The 16,646-nt window shown below is 41.0% G+C and overlaps 1 protein-coding gene across 1 annotated transcript; it reads right to left on the bottom strand.

Moving 5' to 3' along the window:
* Window positions 1-7,410: 7,410 nt before the first annotated feature.
* On the bottom strand, window positions 7,411-11,262 carry alx1 (ALX homeobox 1; the record flags this gene model as incomplete). The annotated part of the gene is made up of 4 exons (XM_084555274.1): window positions 7,411-7,746; window positions 9,923-10,051; window positions 10,404-10,708; window positions 11,070-11,262. 4 exons carry the CDS (start codon window positions 11,260-11,262, stop codon window positions 7,411-7,413), a joined length of 963 nt encoding a protein of 320 aa, XP_084411400.1.
* Window positions 11,263-16,646: the final 5,384 nt, after the last annotated feature.

The raw sequence follows: 16,646 nt of genomic DNA on the forward strand, positions 1-16,646 counted from the left end.
TGGTACTGATAAAACATCATGAATATACAACACACATCAATACACTCTAACTGCTTTCATACGAAGAACCCGGACACACGCACGCTCATGCTCCACTCTGACGTCTCTGGTAACTGGACACCTGCTTTCTCCTGCCCTGACTGACAGCCTGCAGTAGAAAGTCCAGATCCAGCCCCGGCTCTTCCTAATTGGATTTGTGAGGCATCCTGCCACAGGCCTCTAATAGCCTCTTGTGAGCCGCCTCAGGCCTGTTGTGGGCCACTTCCTCCCCGCGCTGAGAATAAGGGACCTCCTGAAAGGCCTTTTTGGCTGCACACCCTGATTCCTCGGGGCTATTAGGCACTTGTAGATTCTGAAGGGCTTTGACAACAACAGGACACGTGCTGAAAAAATTGAAAGGCAAAAAAATAAATAAATAAATGGGTGCAAGGTTGTAGCATTAAAAAAGGCAGAGCCACCGCCAACTGTTGTTGGTTTTGAATTTTGGAACTGTATTCGATCCAGGATGTTTCCTCAGCTGTAAGAACCAATGTTTGACTTTCAAATCCATGACAGGAAATGAGAAATAAAAAGAAGAAATGATAAGTGTGCTGTGTTCACCTTAAATAAATGCAGGGCACGTCAACTGTCACAGTGAGTTTTTTTTTTTTTTTTTTTTTATATATATGCAATTTATTTATTGTTCCACAACAACAGGCTTTCAGAGGAATCTATTGTATTATATATATATGATACACAAAGATGAAAAAGAAAATGAAAGTAGTTTGTATCGCTCAGAAACACGCTGCCAACAAATATTAAACAAAATAGAAACAAATGAACCTTGCTCCCTGCAACACACAAAAAAAGTTTCACAATACTGTGATGTCTAAGTATTGTGAAAACTCCTGGAAACTGTGAAAATTGCCTTAAAAAGACATTTGCTGAAACAGTTTGACGGACAGCAGTGCTGCAACAGGAGAGTTTTGCAGAACCTTAAATGCAAATACAGGCCGTCATGTGAAATATAGGCATGCCTCCCAAAGCGAACACAGTATTTCTGAAATGTTTCCATTGGTCGTTAGGTTGTTTTTTCATAAAACAGCCCATAAGATGAAAATGTCCACGTCACACTGGCATGGAGAACTAAATAAACATGTTTCCATACTGAATGCCTTGAGGCCTGTGGAGTTTAACGTATGTTGGCCCAAAGAGCCCAACGCACTGCAGTTCCCATAGCAACAGACGAAGCACAAGCAAAGTCAGACAACGTCCTCGTCAATTTGACAACGCCTGAGATCCAAACACACAATCACATTGATCCGGATACACAAACAGTCTAGAATAATCGCAACAACAAAGAAATGTATTTCCAACACCACTGATGAGTAGCGAACATCAACGACTCCAAAAGACGTAAAACTTTGAATGAAAGCGAGTTCATTGTTGTTTTACTCTTCTTGCAGCTTGTTGTTTGTCTGTGTTGTGAGTACTTGCTGGTGTTATGAATATTTGCTGGTTTTGTGAGTATTTACTGGAGTTGTCAGTAATTGCTGGTTTCTCTGTATTTGCTGGTGTTGTGAATATTTGAAAGTGTTGTGACTATTTCCTGGTTTTGTGACTGTTTGCAGGTGTTCTGACTATTTGCTGGTTTTGTGTTGTTGGTTTTGTGACTATTTGCTTTTGTTGTGACTATTTGCTGGTGTTCTGACTATTTGCTGGTTTTGTGTTGCTTGTGTTACGACTATTTGCTGGTGTTGTATTTCATAATGTTGTGACTAGTATCTGTTGTGACTATTTGCTGGTTTTGTGACTATTTTAAGTGTGTGTTTCTGTATTTGCTGGTGTCTGTGAAGGTTCTCAGTCATCCAGGTCATGGTACATCCAAAAAATGTGTTTTAAAAAGGCAACTGGACTAGCAGAGTTTTTAGAGAAGACGTTTCACCACTCATCCAAGTACGTAGCTTCTTCAGTTCTAGGGGACTGGTGGGAAGTCTGAGGTTTAAGTAGGAAACTTCTACTGCAACTCTTGTTTGCATAAACAACCAGAAACCGGTGCAGCTAATTTACATAAACAGTTAAGTACTTACCTCTTTCCCTATCATTTCTTTTGCTTCAGTTGTGTCTATTTGCATGTGTTTTCTAGAGTTGAGCTCTCTCGGCCACCATACAAATGATTGTTGGACACCATAGTAGTGGCATGAATCGAGTCTTGTGATGTACCTGCACCATATCAGACCACAAGAGGGCTTTGAAAGCATCTAAATTTGAAAATTTTATGGATTTTTTGGTTTGGATTTGCCATTTTTTTTATCTTTTAAGGTTGTTGCTTCCAGAGCTGCAAGTAAGACCAGACAGGTTTGTCTCTTACACTGCTCTGCCAGTGTTAAACCCAGCTGACAAAGAACAAGTAAAAGATATTTCTTTATATTAATGAACTATTTAAGAATAGTACAGCACAATGATCAGGGGAGACAGATAGTTATTTAATGCATTTTTATATGCACAACATCAACATCATCATGTATATTAGGCAAGCATAAATCCAAAAGGAATATGTGTTCATTAAATAAAAGGAGGAACCTGTGAGAGTGTACAACAACAATGTGCGTGACAGTCTGGACATTAACTTCTTTATTTTATTACATTTATTGATTCGCTAATTACCCAAACCAAGAGTCATATGCCTAGTAATTGAATACTCAAGGTCTGGCCGGTGTTGTTTTCTTTCTGGTTTTGACCAGGTCATATGTCTGCCTTTAGGTCTCCAGTCAGGTGAGGTTCTACTAAAGGACAAGATCAAGCCCTTATTTTTGTCCCTAAAGTCTATTTAGTTTATTATTCTATTCTATTTTATTGATGTAACTCAAACAAAGCTTTGCATCTACCAACAAACATAAGTTTGTAGTTCATGCCTTAGCCACATTCGGACAGGAAAGCCTCCTTATAAATGATCTCTAGAGAAACATGAATCGGTCTAAGAACATTAGAGCAAGGGGGAGAAAAGAAAAAAAGAGGATGACTGGTGGAGAGCTGGTCTTCCCATTCCAGAGCAGAAGAAGAAGAAGTAGGACATCAGTGTTGAGTGATTAGAATAACAACAGCGGGCAGACACCCAGAGTAGATCTCTGCTGTGGAGCATACGTGACCGCCGACGCCATTTTTCAGCCGCCTGCCACCGCTGCGTTTGATCTACCTCTGTTTCTTCATGTCAGCGGAGAGAGTGTATTTGTATGCGCACGCACACGTGCGCACGCGGGGCCCCGTCCTCCCCCACGTGAGGTTGTGCGGGAAGTAGGGAGGCAAGGGAGGGAAGCTCTTATATTAATGGCTGTGGTTAACCTGGAAGGGTCAAACCCATTGGAGCTGTTGATGGATCTGGTCTGCAGGAGCTCTCTCTCTCTCTCTCTCTCACACACACACACACATGCACACACAGTGCAGGCCTGGCTGCATGATCAGTCTCTGATTGCCCATTCACAGTTTGATGCTCACCGCCATGCAGAGAGACAAAAGATGATGTGGAGGCGAGGGCAGCAGGGGCTAAGAGATGGAAAAAGGAAAAGTCGATGGATATACTTAAACAGTAGATTGTAGTTTTAGTTACAGTTATGTGTATCATAGGGCGAAGGAATCGTGACGGTGTATGAAGTACACTCACTTGCCAGTACATTAGGTACACTAGTGATAATGAATGCATCCTAATATAATAGTCCTGCACTAAATCTTCTAATGTTGAGCTGATGTTGAAACAGCATCAGAGAGGTGGTGATTCATGTAGTTTGTGGAGCTGTTAAACTGGATTGAATTAAACACTAAAGTGTTTCTGTTATTCGGCCTAGCCCACTGACTAAAATGGGGTCGTCAAAATAATAGAAACATACAACACAACACAGTTCCATAGTACTACAAACCACAGCCTCCAAAATGGAAGCACAGTTGAATCAACAATCTCTCTCGGTTATTTGTGACAGATGCTGACCAGAACCTTTGTGTGCAGAAGATGCAGAAGATTTCGTTTTTGCGAGTGTACCTTCAGTAATGAACCGGCAAATGAGTGAATCTCAGTGGTTGGGGTAAGGGAACCACATTGTTTCAAATGAAGATATGTATTACTAGGCATTTTTATGATATTCACAAAAACTGTAGAGTAAAGTTTGCTTTTTATTTTGCCAAATTCAAAGTTGATAGAGGGCGTTCCAACGTGTGGTCCTTCGCATTTCTCACTGGAATATACTTGTTGAGAGAGAGAACACGGTCACTGTTGAATGAACCCGACTGGTGCTAGAAGCTGAACCGCGGTCGCCGGTGTCAGAGTCAGAAGAAAATGCTCAGCCAAACAGAAACGTTTTTGTGTGCGCTACAACAATGTCCCACCACTCAGACCTTTTCGCTCCAGAGACAACAGTTGTTACTCTCATGGCTACAAGACCTGGTAACAGCTAGCTGCATGCACATCGTTCGACAGGCGGATGGACCTGAAGGTTTCACAGAAAAGTCAGCGAAAGTCAGTACATACATTTACCTTGTTTTAGCCGTTTTTCAGATTTCTTTTTTTTCCAGAAACAGTTGTGTGCAAATGGTTCATAGTTAGATCTTAGTGAGTTGCAAACAAACTGCATCTCCCATGCACGTCGTCTAAGCATCAAGACGATATCATGACTGCAAGCATCAAGATGGATTGCATCCATCAAGGTAATGATGGATGCAATAAGTGTGATGTGTGTGTATGTGCAATGTTTAGTTTTTAGCACCAGAATCTAAAAAAAATATATGAAAACAAACTATTTAAGTACAACTTATTATAGCAAATGAAGCTTTCTGCAACAGTAAAGTCATGTTTAAAGACTGCACTTGCTGTCCTCTTAAACATCGTTATTACTTTTGGACTTGTAACGCATTATTGTCAAACTGAGTTGCAGCCATTGTGAGCTGCTGTTAACTTTTCAGTGCTCAACAGAAGATCTGTGTCCAAGATTTGCTTAAAATGGAAGGACTCGAGATAAAAAGCAGGCCTTCTCATTTTGGCAACAGTGCTTACCCACAATATACCTCAGAGAACTGCAGATATATTGCAAATTTCCTAATCCCAGTACACAACTACGGCCTGGTGGAGATACAGTTTTTTTCCTGTGTTTAATGTCCTCAGTAAGAAATGCTGCAACATCAGGGAACACATCCAGCAAGCCATCCACGGACACCTCGGGATCAAAGCCTTCGTGTTATGATGCGTGCCGATAAAGCGCTCTGGGTTTGTGTTCTTGAATGGCAGCAACCAGGAAGTACCCCAAGGAAACAAACTTGTTTCCAAACCAAAGCATCTGACACAAGTTACTCTCCTAATTGAATCAAGCCCACCGTTCCTATAGACAGGGTTTCCCTGAGACCCTATCCCCCGCCGACTGTGGTCTCAGAGCAAAACAAAGAGGATGATGTCAGTAAGGAGGGAGAAGGGGAAGAAGAAGACATGCTCCCAATTACACGACAGCGTGATGGATTAAAGAACAGGGACTGCGCGTTTTACAAGGAACATGCAGCGCTGGGGCCTGATGGAAATGGCAGCTATTGATGAATACAGAGATTAACCGTGTTTAATGAGCTGACATGGATCTTTACGGAATACCAAAGTGAGGCTTATTGTTGGATGGAGCTTAAAGAAGGAGTTTGTTTATACTGTCATTTTTTTTTTTGTCAGTAAATCCCATTTAAAGACCAGCACTGAATGCTTTCTATGTGTTGTGTTGTAAGTGTGTTACCTGTATCCACAACCTAATCTTATTTCTCTATGTTCTGTTGTTGTACAAAAATCTGTTAAAACCAGTGGCATGTTTATGATCAGTAAGACCTTTTACTTACACTTTCACCTTTTATTAGCACATCAAATGTGTATTAGTCCACGGCTGAAAATAGTCCCCAACACGTGAACTTTGATTCATTACTTCTGTTTTGGCTTGATAAAACTATTTGTGACCCAAGTCAAGGGACTGAGGTTAATTCAACAAACAGCTACAATGCTAGCTTTGGCTTTGAAATTAAAAAAAGAAAAAAAGAAAAAAAAGAAGTTATATCGGAAATAAAAATTAGAAATCAGAGCTTTTTTCCAGTAAATTCCAGTATTTTTGGACGAAACAATCCCAGAAACAGCGTAAATATGTCTTTGTTGCAGCTCTACAGTAGGAATGAGCAGTATAATATTGTGTAATTGATGGTAATCAGATTGCTGGCATAAAGGAAATTGTACATCACAAAATATCTGCTGAGTGTGTGTTATTGAAATCAGAAGAAAAAAAAGAAAAGAAAAAGAAAATCAGTATTTTTTAGCTTCCCCATATAAAAGCCCACTAACTCCTGGTCCAACCCCAGGGTAAACATAGTAAAACGTATTAACAGCTGGGTACTGCAGTTATTTTAGTCATTTCTCAAACTTGAGCATAAATTGAATTTTCTCCAAATATTCAGCTGCAGATTACTACACATGAGGTGGGACAGTGGCATGAGGCTTTGGACACACAGTCAGCACTAAAAGTTCCTTACAGGTCTTGTTGAATATCCCCTGCACTGCCTTTCAGCGTAATTCTTAAAAAAGCGCAGTCATACCAGAATCAAGTGGCATTCATTTATTATGCTTCCACCAGATAAATTTGTTACACAAACACAATTTCCAAACCAGCCTCCTCTGCCTGCGTTGTGCAGAGGGTAGGCACACACCCCACATTACGGAGCTTTGCTGCAAAGCACGGACACGTTAGTACGTCGAGTCAGTTTTTTCTCTGCCCTGCTGATCTTCAGTCCTGAGCCGGAACGAGGGAGGAAGAATAAAGGGAGAGAAAGCTTATTCACAGTGCTTAGGAATAGCGAAGTGGTTCGGGACCCCTCCCTCAGGATCCACATGTGCTCACACTGCGATCCAATCACACACACACACACACACACGTTTTCACTGTTTCACTGGCGCGCTCCTTACGGAAAAACGAAGAAAGGGCCCAGAGATCACGAGTGTTCATCAAAGGTCTCCTCTGACCAGACTGGACGTTACCCTGAAACTCACAGAAGTCAGTTAAGCTATAAAAGGGTCTCCCACTTTAAACAAAAGTGTCTTGTCAGCTTATGCCAGTGCTGCTCTGCCCTGCTCATTGATCTGCCTTCGACCAGAAACACAGCTGATTGTCACACAACAGGGTTAATTACATTTTTGGATGCTAGCTGCTGTTAGAGTATGCATTAATCCTGGCATATATTTACACACAGATTTTCTGGACACGGCAGATAGATTTTTGGTCAGAGTTTGATGTAAAAAGCAGGGCAGTGACGTTGTGTCACTGTGAATGACACAGCTGTTTTAAAAATATGATTTCAAACTCTTTATGCAAACTCCACATTTTGTAAAGTGGAAACTTGTCCAGGCTTCCCAGACATGCACGGGAACCACGATCACATGGCCCAGGAGATGTTGGCCGCGTGCTCCTTGGCCTTCATGCGCAGCACGGCGATGCTGGATGAACGCCTCTCGAACTCGGGCTTGGTCTCGAAGGCCGGGTTGGAGGACGGCGTGAGGAGGGAGTCTGCGCTGAAGAAGTTGTTGAGGGAGACGTGGCCGAACTGGTTCTGCTGACTGGGGAAGCCCACGTAGCCGTGGTCGGCGGTGCCGGCGGCCGAACGGGGGGAGTGCGAATAGGAGGTGACGCAGGGAGGGGAACCTCGGGGCAGCATGCAGGAGGAGACAACGGAGCCGCCGGGAGCTGGGCTCGGCCACAGGTTGTTGGGGATCTGTTGGGTAAAGAGGAGGTCAGATACAGGAGGGGATGACTGAACTTCATGAGGACGCAGTGGAAAACAGGCTGCAAAGGCCTGTGTTAGTTTTTAAATGTCAGCTTTGTGAGTTGAGACCAGAGGTATTTGACAGTTACTACTAAAGTCTATGTACACTGTAGGATGAGATGTGGTGAAGCTAAAATCTAATGCTTTTTGAGTTGAAATTATTTTGGCACTCATTCAAATGTTTAAGTTCCACATGCTGTAAGTAACAAATAATAATTAAAGAACAATAATTGTTCAACTGTCTGTGTTTATGTGGTTCTCTGTTGCATTTAACTGCACCACTGGAACACTACAGGAGTCACCATTAGAGGAAAAGTGAGGACAGTTAGGTCAAAGATACAGAGCTGTTGGAGTGATACTGGGTTAAATGTTTCAATAACTGGGCAAAAAAAAGATTTTATAAACACAGTGGAAACTCAAAATGCTTGTTTCTGTGTTTTGTTTTGTTTTTTACCTTATCTTGAGATTGTCTTTCCAGAAACTGTTTTCTCCGCAACAGTCTGTATGAAAATCTAATGGTGATGTGTGGATGTGTCATGTGTCAAGTGACAAGGGAGGGTGTGTGTGTGTGAGCGAGAGAGAGAGAAGGAAAATATGAATTTATTTTATTTTAGGAATCCACACATATGACTTTGGAAGTGTTTAAGTACTTAAAATTAATTTGAAGAGAGGCGCGCAGCCTATTTTGGCACTTTGTTAGGCAGCCAGAGAGCAGAGAGGACAGTAAACACCACATAGCTGCTTTTCACACCCCAAAAGAGTAATGTGAACCGCTGCTCCATCACATCTAAATGGCTCCATTCACTCCCAATCAGTCCATCTGGTCTCATTTGCCAAGGTTTCAGTCAAACTGAGAGGACAAGCCATCATAAGAGAGTGGCATGCAAATGAATTTGTTCCTTAATTATTTTTGGTCAAAAAGAAATCACCTGAACGTGCCATTTCCTCCACCATAAAACATAAAACCCACAGAAAAACAGAAACAAATCGTTTCACAAAATCTGAAATTATATAAACTGGACCAACTGGCTATTTGCTCAACACCTCTGTGCCAAAGTACAGCTTTCTGAAAATAATGACAAACACCACAAGCCAGCTGTGGTTTGGTTAGGAGTCAGATTTCACTTTGACAGTAAGATAAACTTCCTTTGTAGCATAGAAATGTGGTTATATCATGAGGATCAGCTTGGCCAATCAAATGTTTCCTAACAGGGCCTTCTTGACAACATGTGCCATCTCCTTTTTTTTTCAACATCTTTGGCCAAAACCTCACAGTCAACAAGAGAAAAAAATAAAAATTAATTAAAAACCACGAGAATGTAAGCCATGTCCAGCAGCCTGCTTGGGGATACAAAAACAGCCAGTGCCAGCACAGCTACGAGTAAGAGCGTCCATTCAGTGACAGTAATAGGGATCAGCTGTATGGACGGGCATGGCTGGGGTCCAAGGGAGTCTATCAGAAACATGTGCGAGGAAAATGCGAGACAGTCCAACAGTTTTCTGACCTGGGCTTGAGCCAGGGCATAGCAGAGCGGTGACTCTCACTTCTAACACTTTTTATACACAAATAATAGTGGCTCTTTGAATTAAACACATCAGCTGCGTTTAAGGCTCAGAAAAAGTGCACAAACTCCTCATGTGCAGACCGACTTTGCGTATTTCCAACTGAGAAATGATCTCCAATGCTCTGCAGCACTCCGAGGCCTAATCTCAGTTTCTGATAGGAAACACCCACCAAAAGGACAAACTGACAGTCCGCATCTCCTCTCACCTCATCTTGTACCTGACCTTTGTCCGAACAGAAAGATAAATGGTCAGCCAACATGAAATCTGATATAAGGTCATCAATCCAGGCACGACACCAGGCTCTAATCAGCGGTCTTATCTGAAGACGGCCTTCATAATAAGTGATTCATAGAACAGTGATGCCTGGCTTTATGCGATTTGTAGTGACGCACAAGGCACAGGAGGAAGATCGCAGGCCGCGCTGAGCATTACGCACAAACTGCGTCCAAAACGTGCGGCTGACAAATAGGTTTAAATTCCTAGAAGGAGTTGTTACAATAATAATAATTTTTTTTAAAAAAAAAAAGAAAAGCTGAAGCTGAAGCTAAACACAACTCGCCTGTGTGTAACTGTCGGTTCTCGGTAACACCGATAAATCGTAGGTGGCTGCGAAGTGAGTTTTGGCTTGTTGGATCTGCCCGTAGCGCTCTCTTTTCCTCCACTTGGCTCTTCTGTTCTGAAACCACACCTTGGAGGGAGAAGAGAAAATAGGACACAATTAAACACATTTATTCATTTATTTTTAATAAAGACTCAATCTGCCTCTGAATGCAGTCTGCTGAAATTAAAAAGAAATCAGCAGTTTAAAATTAAATTTAAAACCCTTCTGCAGTGCTTAGAAAATAATTGTATATATGCATCTAAATTCATAAAATTAAGTAAAAATTGTTTTAAAATGATTTGTGGTATATTTATATAGTGGACACTGGTGAATGTAGGTTTTCCAGCCTATTAGGTCTCATCGCCTAAAACCCGTATTTATTTTTCTTTCTCTGTAAAAGTGAAACTTAAACATAAATGATGCGTGCTACAAATTTTACCTGCACCCTAGCCTCCGTTAACTCCGTCCTCATGGCCAGCTGTTCCCTCACGTAAACATCTGGATAGTGAGTTTTCTGAAACACTTTCTCCAGCTCCTCCAGCTGCGCGCTGGTGAACGTCGTCCGGTGTCTCCTCTTCTTGCTGCTGGACACGTTGCTGTCGCACTTGTCCCCCATGTCGTCCAGGTCGGTCTTGTCCTGCCCGGTGGTCACGGGGGACGCCCGCAGTGTGCAGCAACCGTCCATCGACCTCCCGAGGTCCGAGTGCAAACTGTCCTCCTCGGTTTTTGGCACACCGTAACCGGCTAGAACGACGGAGACATAAACGAATTACTGTTACACTAATAGAGACACTAACCAGCCACTATTATATTATGTTATATTATATTATATTATATTATATTATATTATATTATATTCGAGAAAAGATTGCCAACCACAAAGTTTCTGAAAAGAGCGAAAACATCAAATGCATTACAAATTACAAAATACATAACATCTAATGAGAATAAAAGCAATAAATGAAATAAAAAATGAAAAAGAAAAGTAACATTTCCTAAAAAAAAAAAAATTGTATACTTGTGTTTTCTCCGCCACTTGCGCACAGAGGCAGACCAACCCAAACGAAAGTGCGCAAAAAAAACAAAAGTCACGGCTCTTACTCACCGGTCTGATCTCCGCAGGGCGAGGAGCGGTGATCTCCGCTCTGAAGCCCGAAGGCCTGCACACATTTGGGGGAAGACTTAGTGAAGTACTGCGCGCTGTCCAGGCTCTCCATGACTTGGTCCATGTAGTAATCGCTGGCCTTCATCACCTGGCTTTTCAGCGCAAACTTATCCTCCATGTACTCCATCATCATCACCGAAATGCGCTCGCTCTAATCAAATGTCACCATAAAAAAAAAAAAAAGAAAAGAAAAAGAAAGAAACTAATCGCCCGTCGTGCACCGATCAGCGGAGAGATGTCTTGTAATGCAATAATTCGCCAATGGAGTTAATTTGCTCTGTCTTGAAGGCACAACGTCTTTATAGCCCCAAAGAGAACGAGATCCTTAAAGAGCCCCCCTCCTTCCCCTGCATATGAAACAGCCACCCAACTCCTCCCACGCCGCGAATCCAAACCAAACAGCAGTTTGAAGGGATTCTCGACCCACGACGACTCCGTGGAAACAATCAAAACTGACTTTAATTTACAACGTGTTTAGACAACCAAAATGAGGCTGTAATTTATCGACAGCTCCACGCTGCTGCTGCTGCTGCTGCTGCTGCTGGAAGTGGGATTTAATTAGAGACTCTGGGTACTTAAGAAGGTCGCTGATCTGCTGCTGTTAATTCATTTCATTTGGGAAGACACCAGAATAAAATCAGCAGCCAAATATAGGCCAGATAGAATGAAAATAAATGTGTTTTGTTGTTGTTGTTTTGTTTATTTAATTTCGAGGGGGTATTCAGTAAAATGGAATTTGAGGCCTAGAAAAAAAAAACAACAATAATCTATGCCTCACCAATTTTTTTAAAGCTTTATTTTTAAGTCCGTTATTTACTTACTTACTCCATTCACTTACTGATTTAAAATGCACAGTTTAATGTCGAGAAAATTAAATAGACCGAATTTTGTCTTGATTATTTAAAAAAAATAAAAATAAACTTTTTTGTCTTTGTTAAGTTAATCAGAGTGTACGTTGTTTGCATTAGGCTGAATAAGTAACGTGCGTTTTTACGCGCAAGAAAATTCCAAATCTTTCTTTTTTTCTGTTGATATAAATTTAACAATTTAATATTTATTAACGCGCACGGGCACATTTGAGACTCAAATCGCTTTCTTAATTGGAAATGAATTCAGTGAAATTCAAGACCTCATATTTTGGCAAACCAGGTTCAGGGAGGGAGCAGTGGCTTCAAGGTGAAATCTATTTTTCGCCAACCTAAACTACTGATCTCATTTCGGGCTGCACCAAGGAACTTGTAGTTAATAAAAAAAATAAATAAAAAAGTGCACTTCTTTATTTTTGACTACAATAACTGTGAATATTATTGATGTTCAGAAGTTCGATGAAGCCTGTCTACAATTTGCAACAGGACTTCCGCGTTTTGAGTCACATGTTTGCAAAAACAGCTTTGTGCAACAGGACACGACATAAATAAACGTCGTAAATATCTTCAGTTTTACCTTATAACTGCAATTTTTTTTTTCATTATGCCTAAAGTAAAGGTAATTCTCCGAACATGCATATTTTTGAAAAAAAATCGTTGTTTTTTTTTGAAAAGACTCGTGTTATTATTACAAAGCTCCATAAATGAAGTACTTTTTTTTTTTTTTTGCTTGAATTAAAGCCCAAACATCCTCCTCATGCCGGAAAGAGGGCTTTCATTGAACCCTCAGGAGCAGACACTCCACAGGGAGCTTTTCAGAAATGACAGGAAGAGTCCTTCTTCTATTTCTGCTTATTGGAGGAATTATGTTACCACCAACCAAAGCCCATCTCCCACCTCCACATCTCCACACAGAGCCACGCCACCTGCAAGGCACACCGTGCATAGCTTTGGTTCGCTCTAGGGTCAGTGGCAGTTACCTGGGGCTGCGCGGTGCCAGAAGAGAAAAAATAAAAATAAACAGAGGTGCTCTTAAGTAGCAGGGGGGTGTCTTATTGGTCCTCTAAGATGACCTCGCATGCTGCCCATGCTGAGGAGAAAATGTGAAAAGTTCACTGTGGTTTGGTGGGAGTTCGGCTGAAAGAAATTCTTGCCCCAATAGCTGCAGCGTGCGCCTGTAAAGATGGAGCGGGTCATCATATAGATTCATAAGTCAGACTAATAGTTTAAGAGCTGCAGCCAGTACGTCAAACGAGCCACGTAGAAGTCACAGTTTCATTTTTAAAAACGCACTGCCGGTTTTTTCATCATGTAGCCCACATTGTGGTCAAAATGTCACTGAACTGAACTAATTATCAGTCGTTTCAGTCTTAATGTGACTGAACAGAGTCCAACACAACCACACCGAGGTCTGAGAGGCCAAAACATGCCACTTCAGAAGGATGAAACATGACATCATGATGCCCAAAGTCACGCTTAGGTTTAATTCAATCTGCCCAAATGTCTTCAAGCGTTGGCACGAAACACAAAAAGGACCAGAGTTTATTTTCCCCCAAAGCACAAATTGCATTGAGCTTATGAATGCCATTTGAGTCATGCAGAACATTTGGATCATAAAGCTGACTTATCAGAACGTGAAAGCAGCACATTAGTGCCTTAAAAGTTTGTTTACATTTTGTTTGTTTGTCTTTATTTTTTTCTGGAGCCAGGCATTCCTGCGGACTGACAAACTCTTAGTCACTTGACCTAGTCATCTGGGTTTATGTTAACATGTTACACATTTCACCTACGACTGAAACAGAGCAAAGCAGCCAGCAGTGCCGGTCAGGTTAAATATAAATGCTACAACACAAGGCTAAAATTATACACATTAACAGTGTGTCAGTATCAGTATGTAATATATTTAGATCCAATACATTATTACATACGTCTATTACATTTTTATTACCATTTATAAATGCATTCGACAGATGAAGGCTGAAACTAGATGTCTCAGAACAGCTACAAACTTCTGCAATCACTTATTAGTGGCAAGAGGTGCATAAGCAACTATCATATAACACGCTGAAGTATAAACAATGTTTTATAATAGTTTTTGAATCCAAAACAAAAGTCTGTTCATCATTTAAACCCAAATAAGGCAAACGTGGAAGTACATTTGCTCCACATACAAAATCAAGTCAGTGATCAAAACTTTTTAATATTCCTCTTTCCGGAATCTCATCTCTCAGATAAATAGCAACATAAATTTAGTTTATCATAAAAAGTCAATTTAAAGTAGGAATCATCTTTAAAAAAAAAAATCAAAAACAGTTGACATAAAAACATGCATTCACACATGCATGCCCATATACGAATGGCTGCCGTCAGGCCAGCTGTCAAATCTCATTTTACAAATGTGTAAGGTAATAAGTCATATGATAATCTTTCACTTTGTCTTTATGTGAATAAATTAGCACAACAGAATCGTTTCTGCTTGTGTGAGTTTGTCTCCAGCTTCTTTAAAAGCTGGCTTCACCTTTCCAGGAGAGCCTTGCACATTCCTCAGAGTTTCCATCTATTTCCTTTTTCTTTACTTTGGCTAAAGGAGCAAACTGTGCCGTGAGGCAGAAATAAATAAGAAAAGACAGACTCCTCTGTCAATTAAATAACTATATAATTTTCTGTGTATAAGATTTACCTCCTATTCAAATCACTTTATTAGTCTTGTTACGATTTACTGTTCACTTGGATGTCAAATATAACCACTTGATAGTCTGGTGTAGACCTTTCACTGCCTTCTATTAATTTTATTTTATTTTATTTTTGCGTTAGTGTCGAAACAGTGTAGAAACTCCTGCACGCTTACCATAGCTGTTTTTACACGTTTGAAGAAGTCATGCTGGTGTATTTTAGAAATCTTTCCAGACAGACGCTGGACTCAATTACAAATTAATTACAAAACTGAAATTAAATATTAGGTCTGTACATGATGCAATATAATGCAAAGACAATATAACAGTGACGCGTGTTAATGGTTCACGAGTGAATTCATTTTTGAAAACAATTTGCATAATTTGTAGCTAAAACCTGGCAACATGTGTCTGTTGTTTTTTAATGCACCTGAAGCCAGAGCCTGGACAGACCCGGATACAAAACCTCTCCCTGACAGACTGCATCTGACAGCATTTGCTGACTTGAGGTCGGGCTGGCAGGGCAGCTCGGGCTGAGAGGGACATTCTTCATCTTATCTAAATGCGTGGCGGAGCACTCGTTTCACCAGGCTGCAGAATTTGGATGTCTCAGGTTACATATAATTTACCCATAACCTAAAAGTAAACACACCTACTAAAGAGGGGTGGATGCTGGCTTATCAATATAATGTCAGGAGCAGATGCAGACAAGAACTCTTAAAGCATTGGCAATTTCAAACTTAAGTCATGGCAAGTTTTATTACTATGCACTATTTTTGTGTCACCTGTTAATTCCCAATAAAAACCTGACTGGTCCAGTATAATGACAGCAAAGGATCAGTCTCTCTCTAAAAGGAGTACAGTGCTCTTGGCTTCCACAACAGCCCCCAAGCGGGCAGGATCACCACAACTCTGACATTCTCCACTCTCCAAGTCAAAAATCTCCATCAGCCCGTGTACAATAAAAACACTGCTTCCAGACATGTGTCAGGGGAAGATAGAAGGAAAATAGACAGACATGCATTTCCTGCCAGGGAGCCACTCTGCAGCTCTGACTATTTGTTTTGACATTCATTAACTCATCATTCTCAGGCAGCGGACCAGCGAGGAACCTCCGAGCCCGGGGTCCGCCGCCTCCGGTAGGGCAGCGTTTGTGGACGGACGCCTTTGGCTCTCCAAATTCAAATACACAGACAAGGCCATTATGAGCCGCGACTGAAAATAAAGAAAACAGCGTTCTAATTCTAACACCAATGTTTGTGCTCAGCTCATAAAAGCAGTAATTTCAAGGGCAAGAGCTGCATATACTTGCAGAATGGGGAAATTGCACATAAATTTCTGGACTTTATTAAAGTTAACATCTAATAGAGCGTGAAAGAAGTGGAAAAGGCAAGTTTCTTCCCATGGTTGCAAACTGTATTTATAAATCAGCATGGAAACAGCATTTCAGCATCCAAAGAAACATGAATCCGCAGGTACTAAACGTCCTGGTTCTTATTTCCTGCCGTCATTTGCATGTGAAGCGTGTCATTTGCTTAAGGTTTGTGACTTTGTTCCATGCGGTTCATTGCTGGTTGCCCGCGATCGAGTTCAGGCAGTGATACTTGAGCAGAATGGACATAATGGAACCGCCTGAAGATATTTGGGCTGGACAAGGTCCTATTGGTCTTAATTAATTTTCAGAAGAGGGAGCCTGTGTTTTCAGCTGGGTTTAAAAAGAACAGCTGCAGGAGAATTCAGAGCAGGTGATAAAAGAGGATAATAAATAAAATGGGCCGCTTTTTCAAGAAAGGAAGAAATAGTCACTTCACACTAACACTTTAGTGGTTGAACTCCTAAAATTTAACATAATGATGAGATGAATGAGGTGTCAAATGTTTTACAAGAGAAAATATTAATATCATGGCAAAGATGTATTTCTTGCAGGGAGATGTGTCAGTGCCTTAAGCAGTGTGGAATCACAACAGAAAAAAAAGCCT

Source organism: Chelon labrosus (assembly GCF_963514085.1).
Source record: "Chelon labrosus genome assembly, chromosome: 11".
NCBI classification, from domain to species: Eukaryota; Metazoa; Chordata; class Actinopteri; order Mugiliformes; family Mugilidae; genus Chelon; species Chelon labrosus.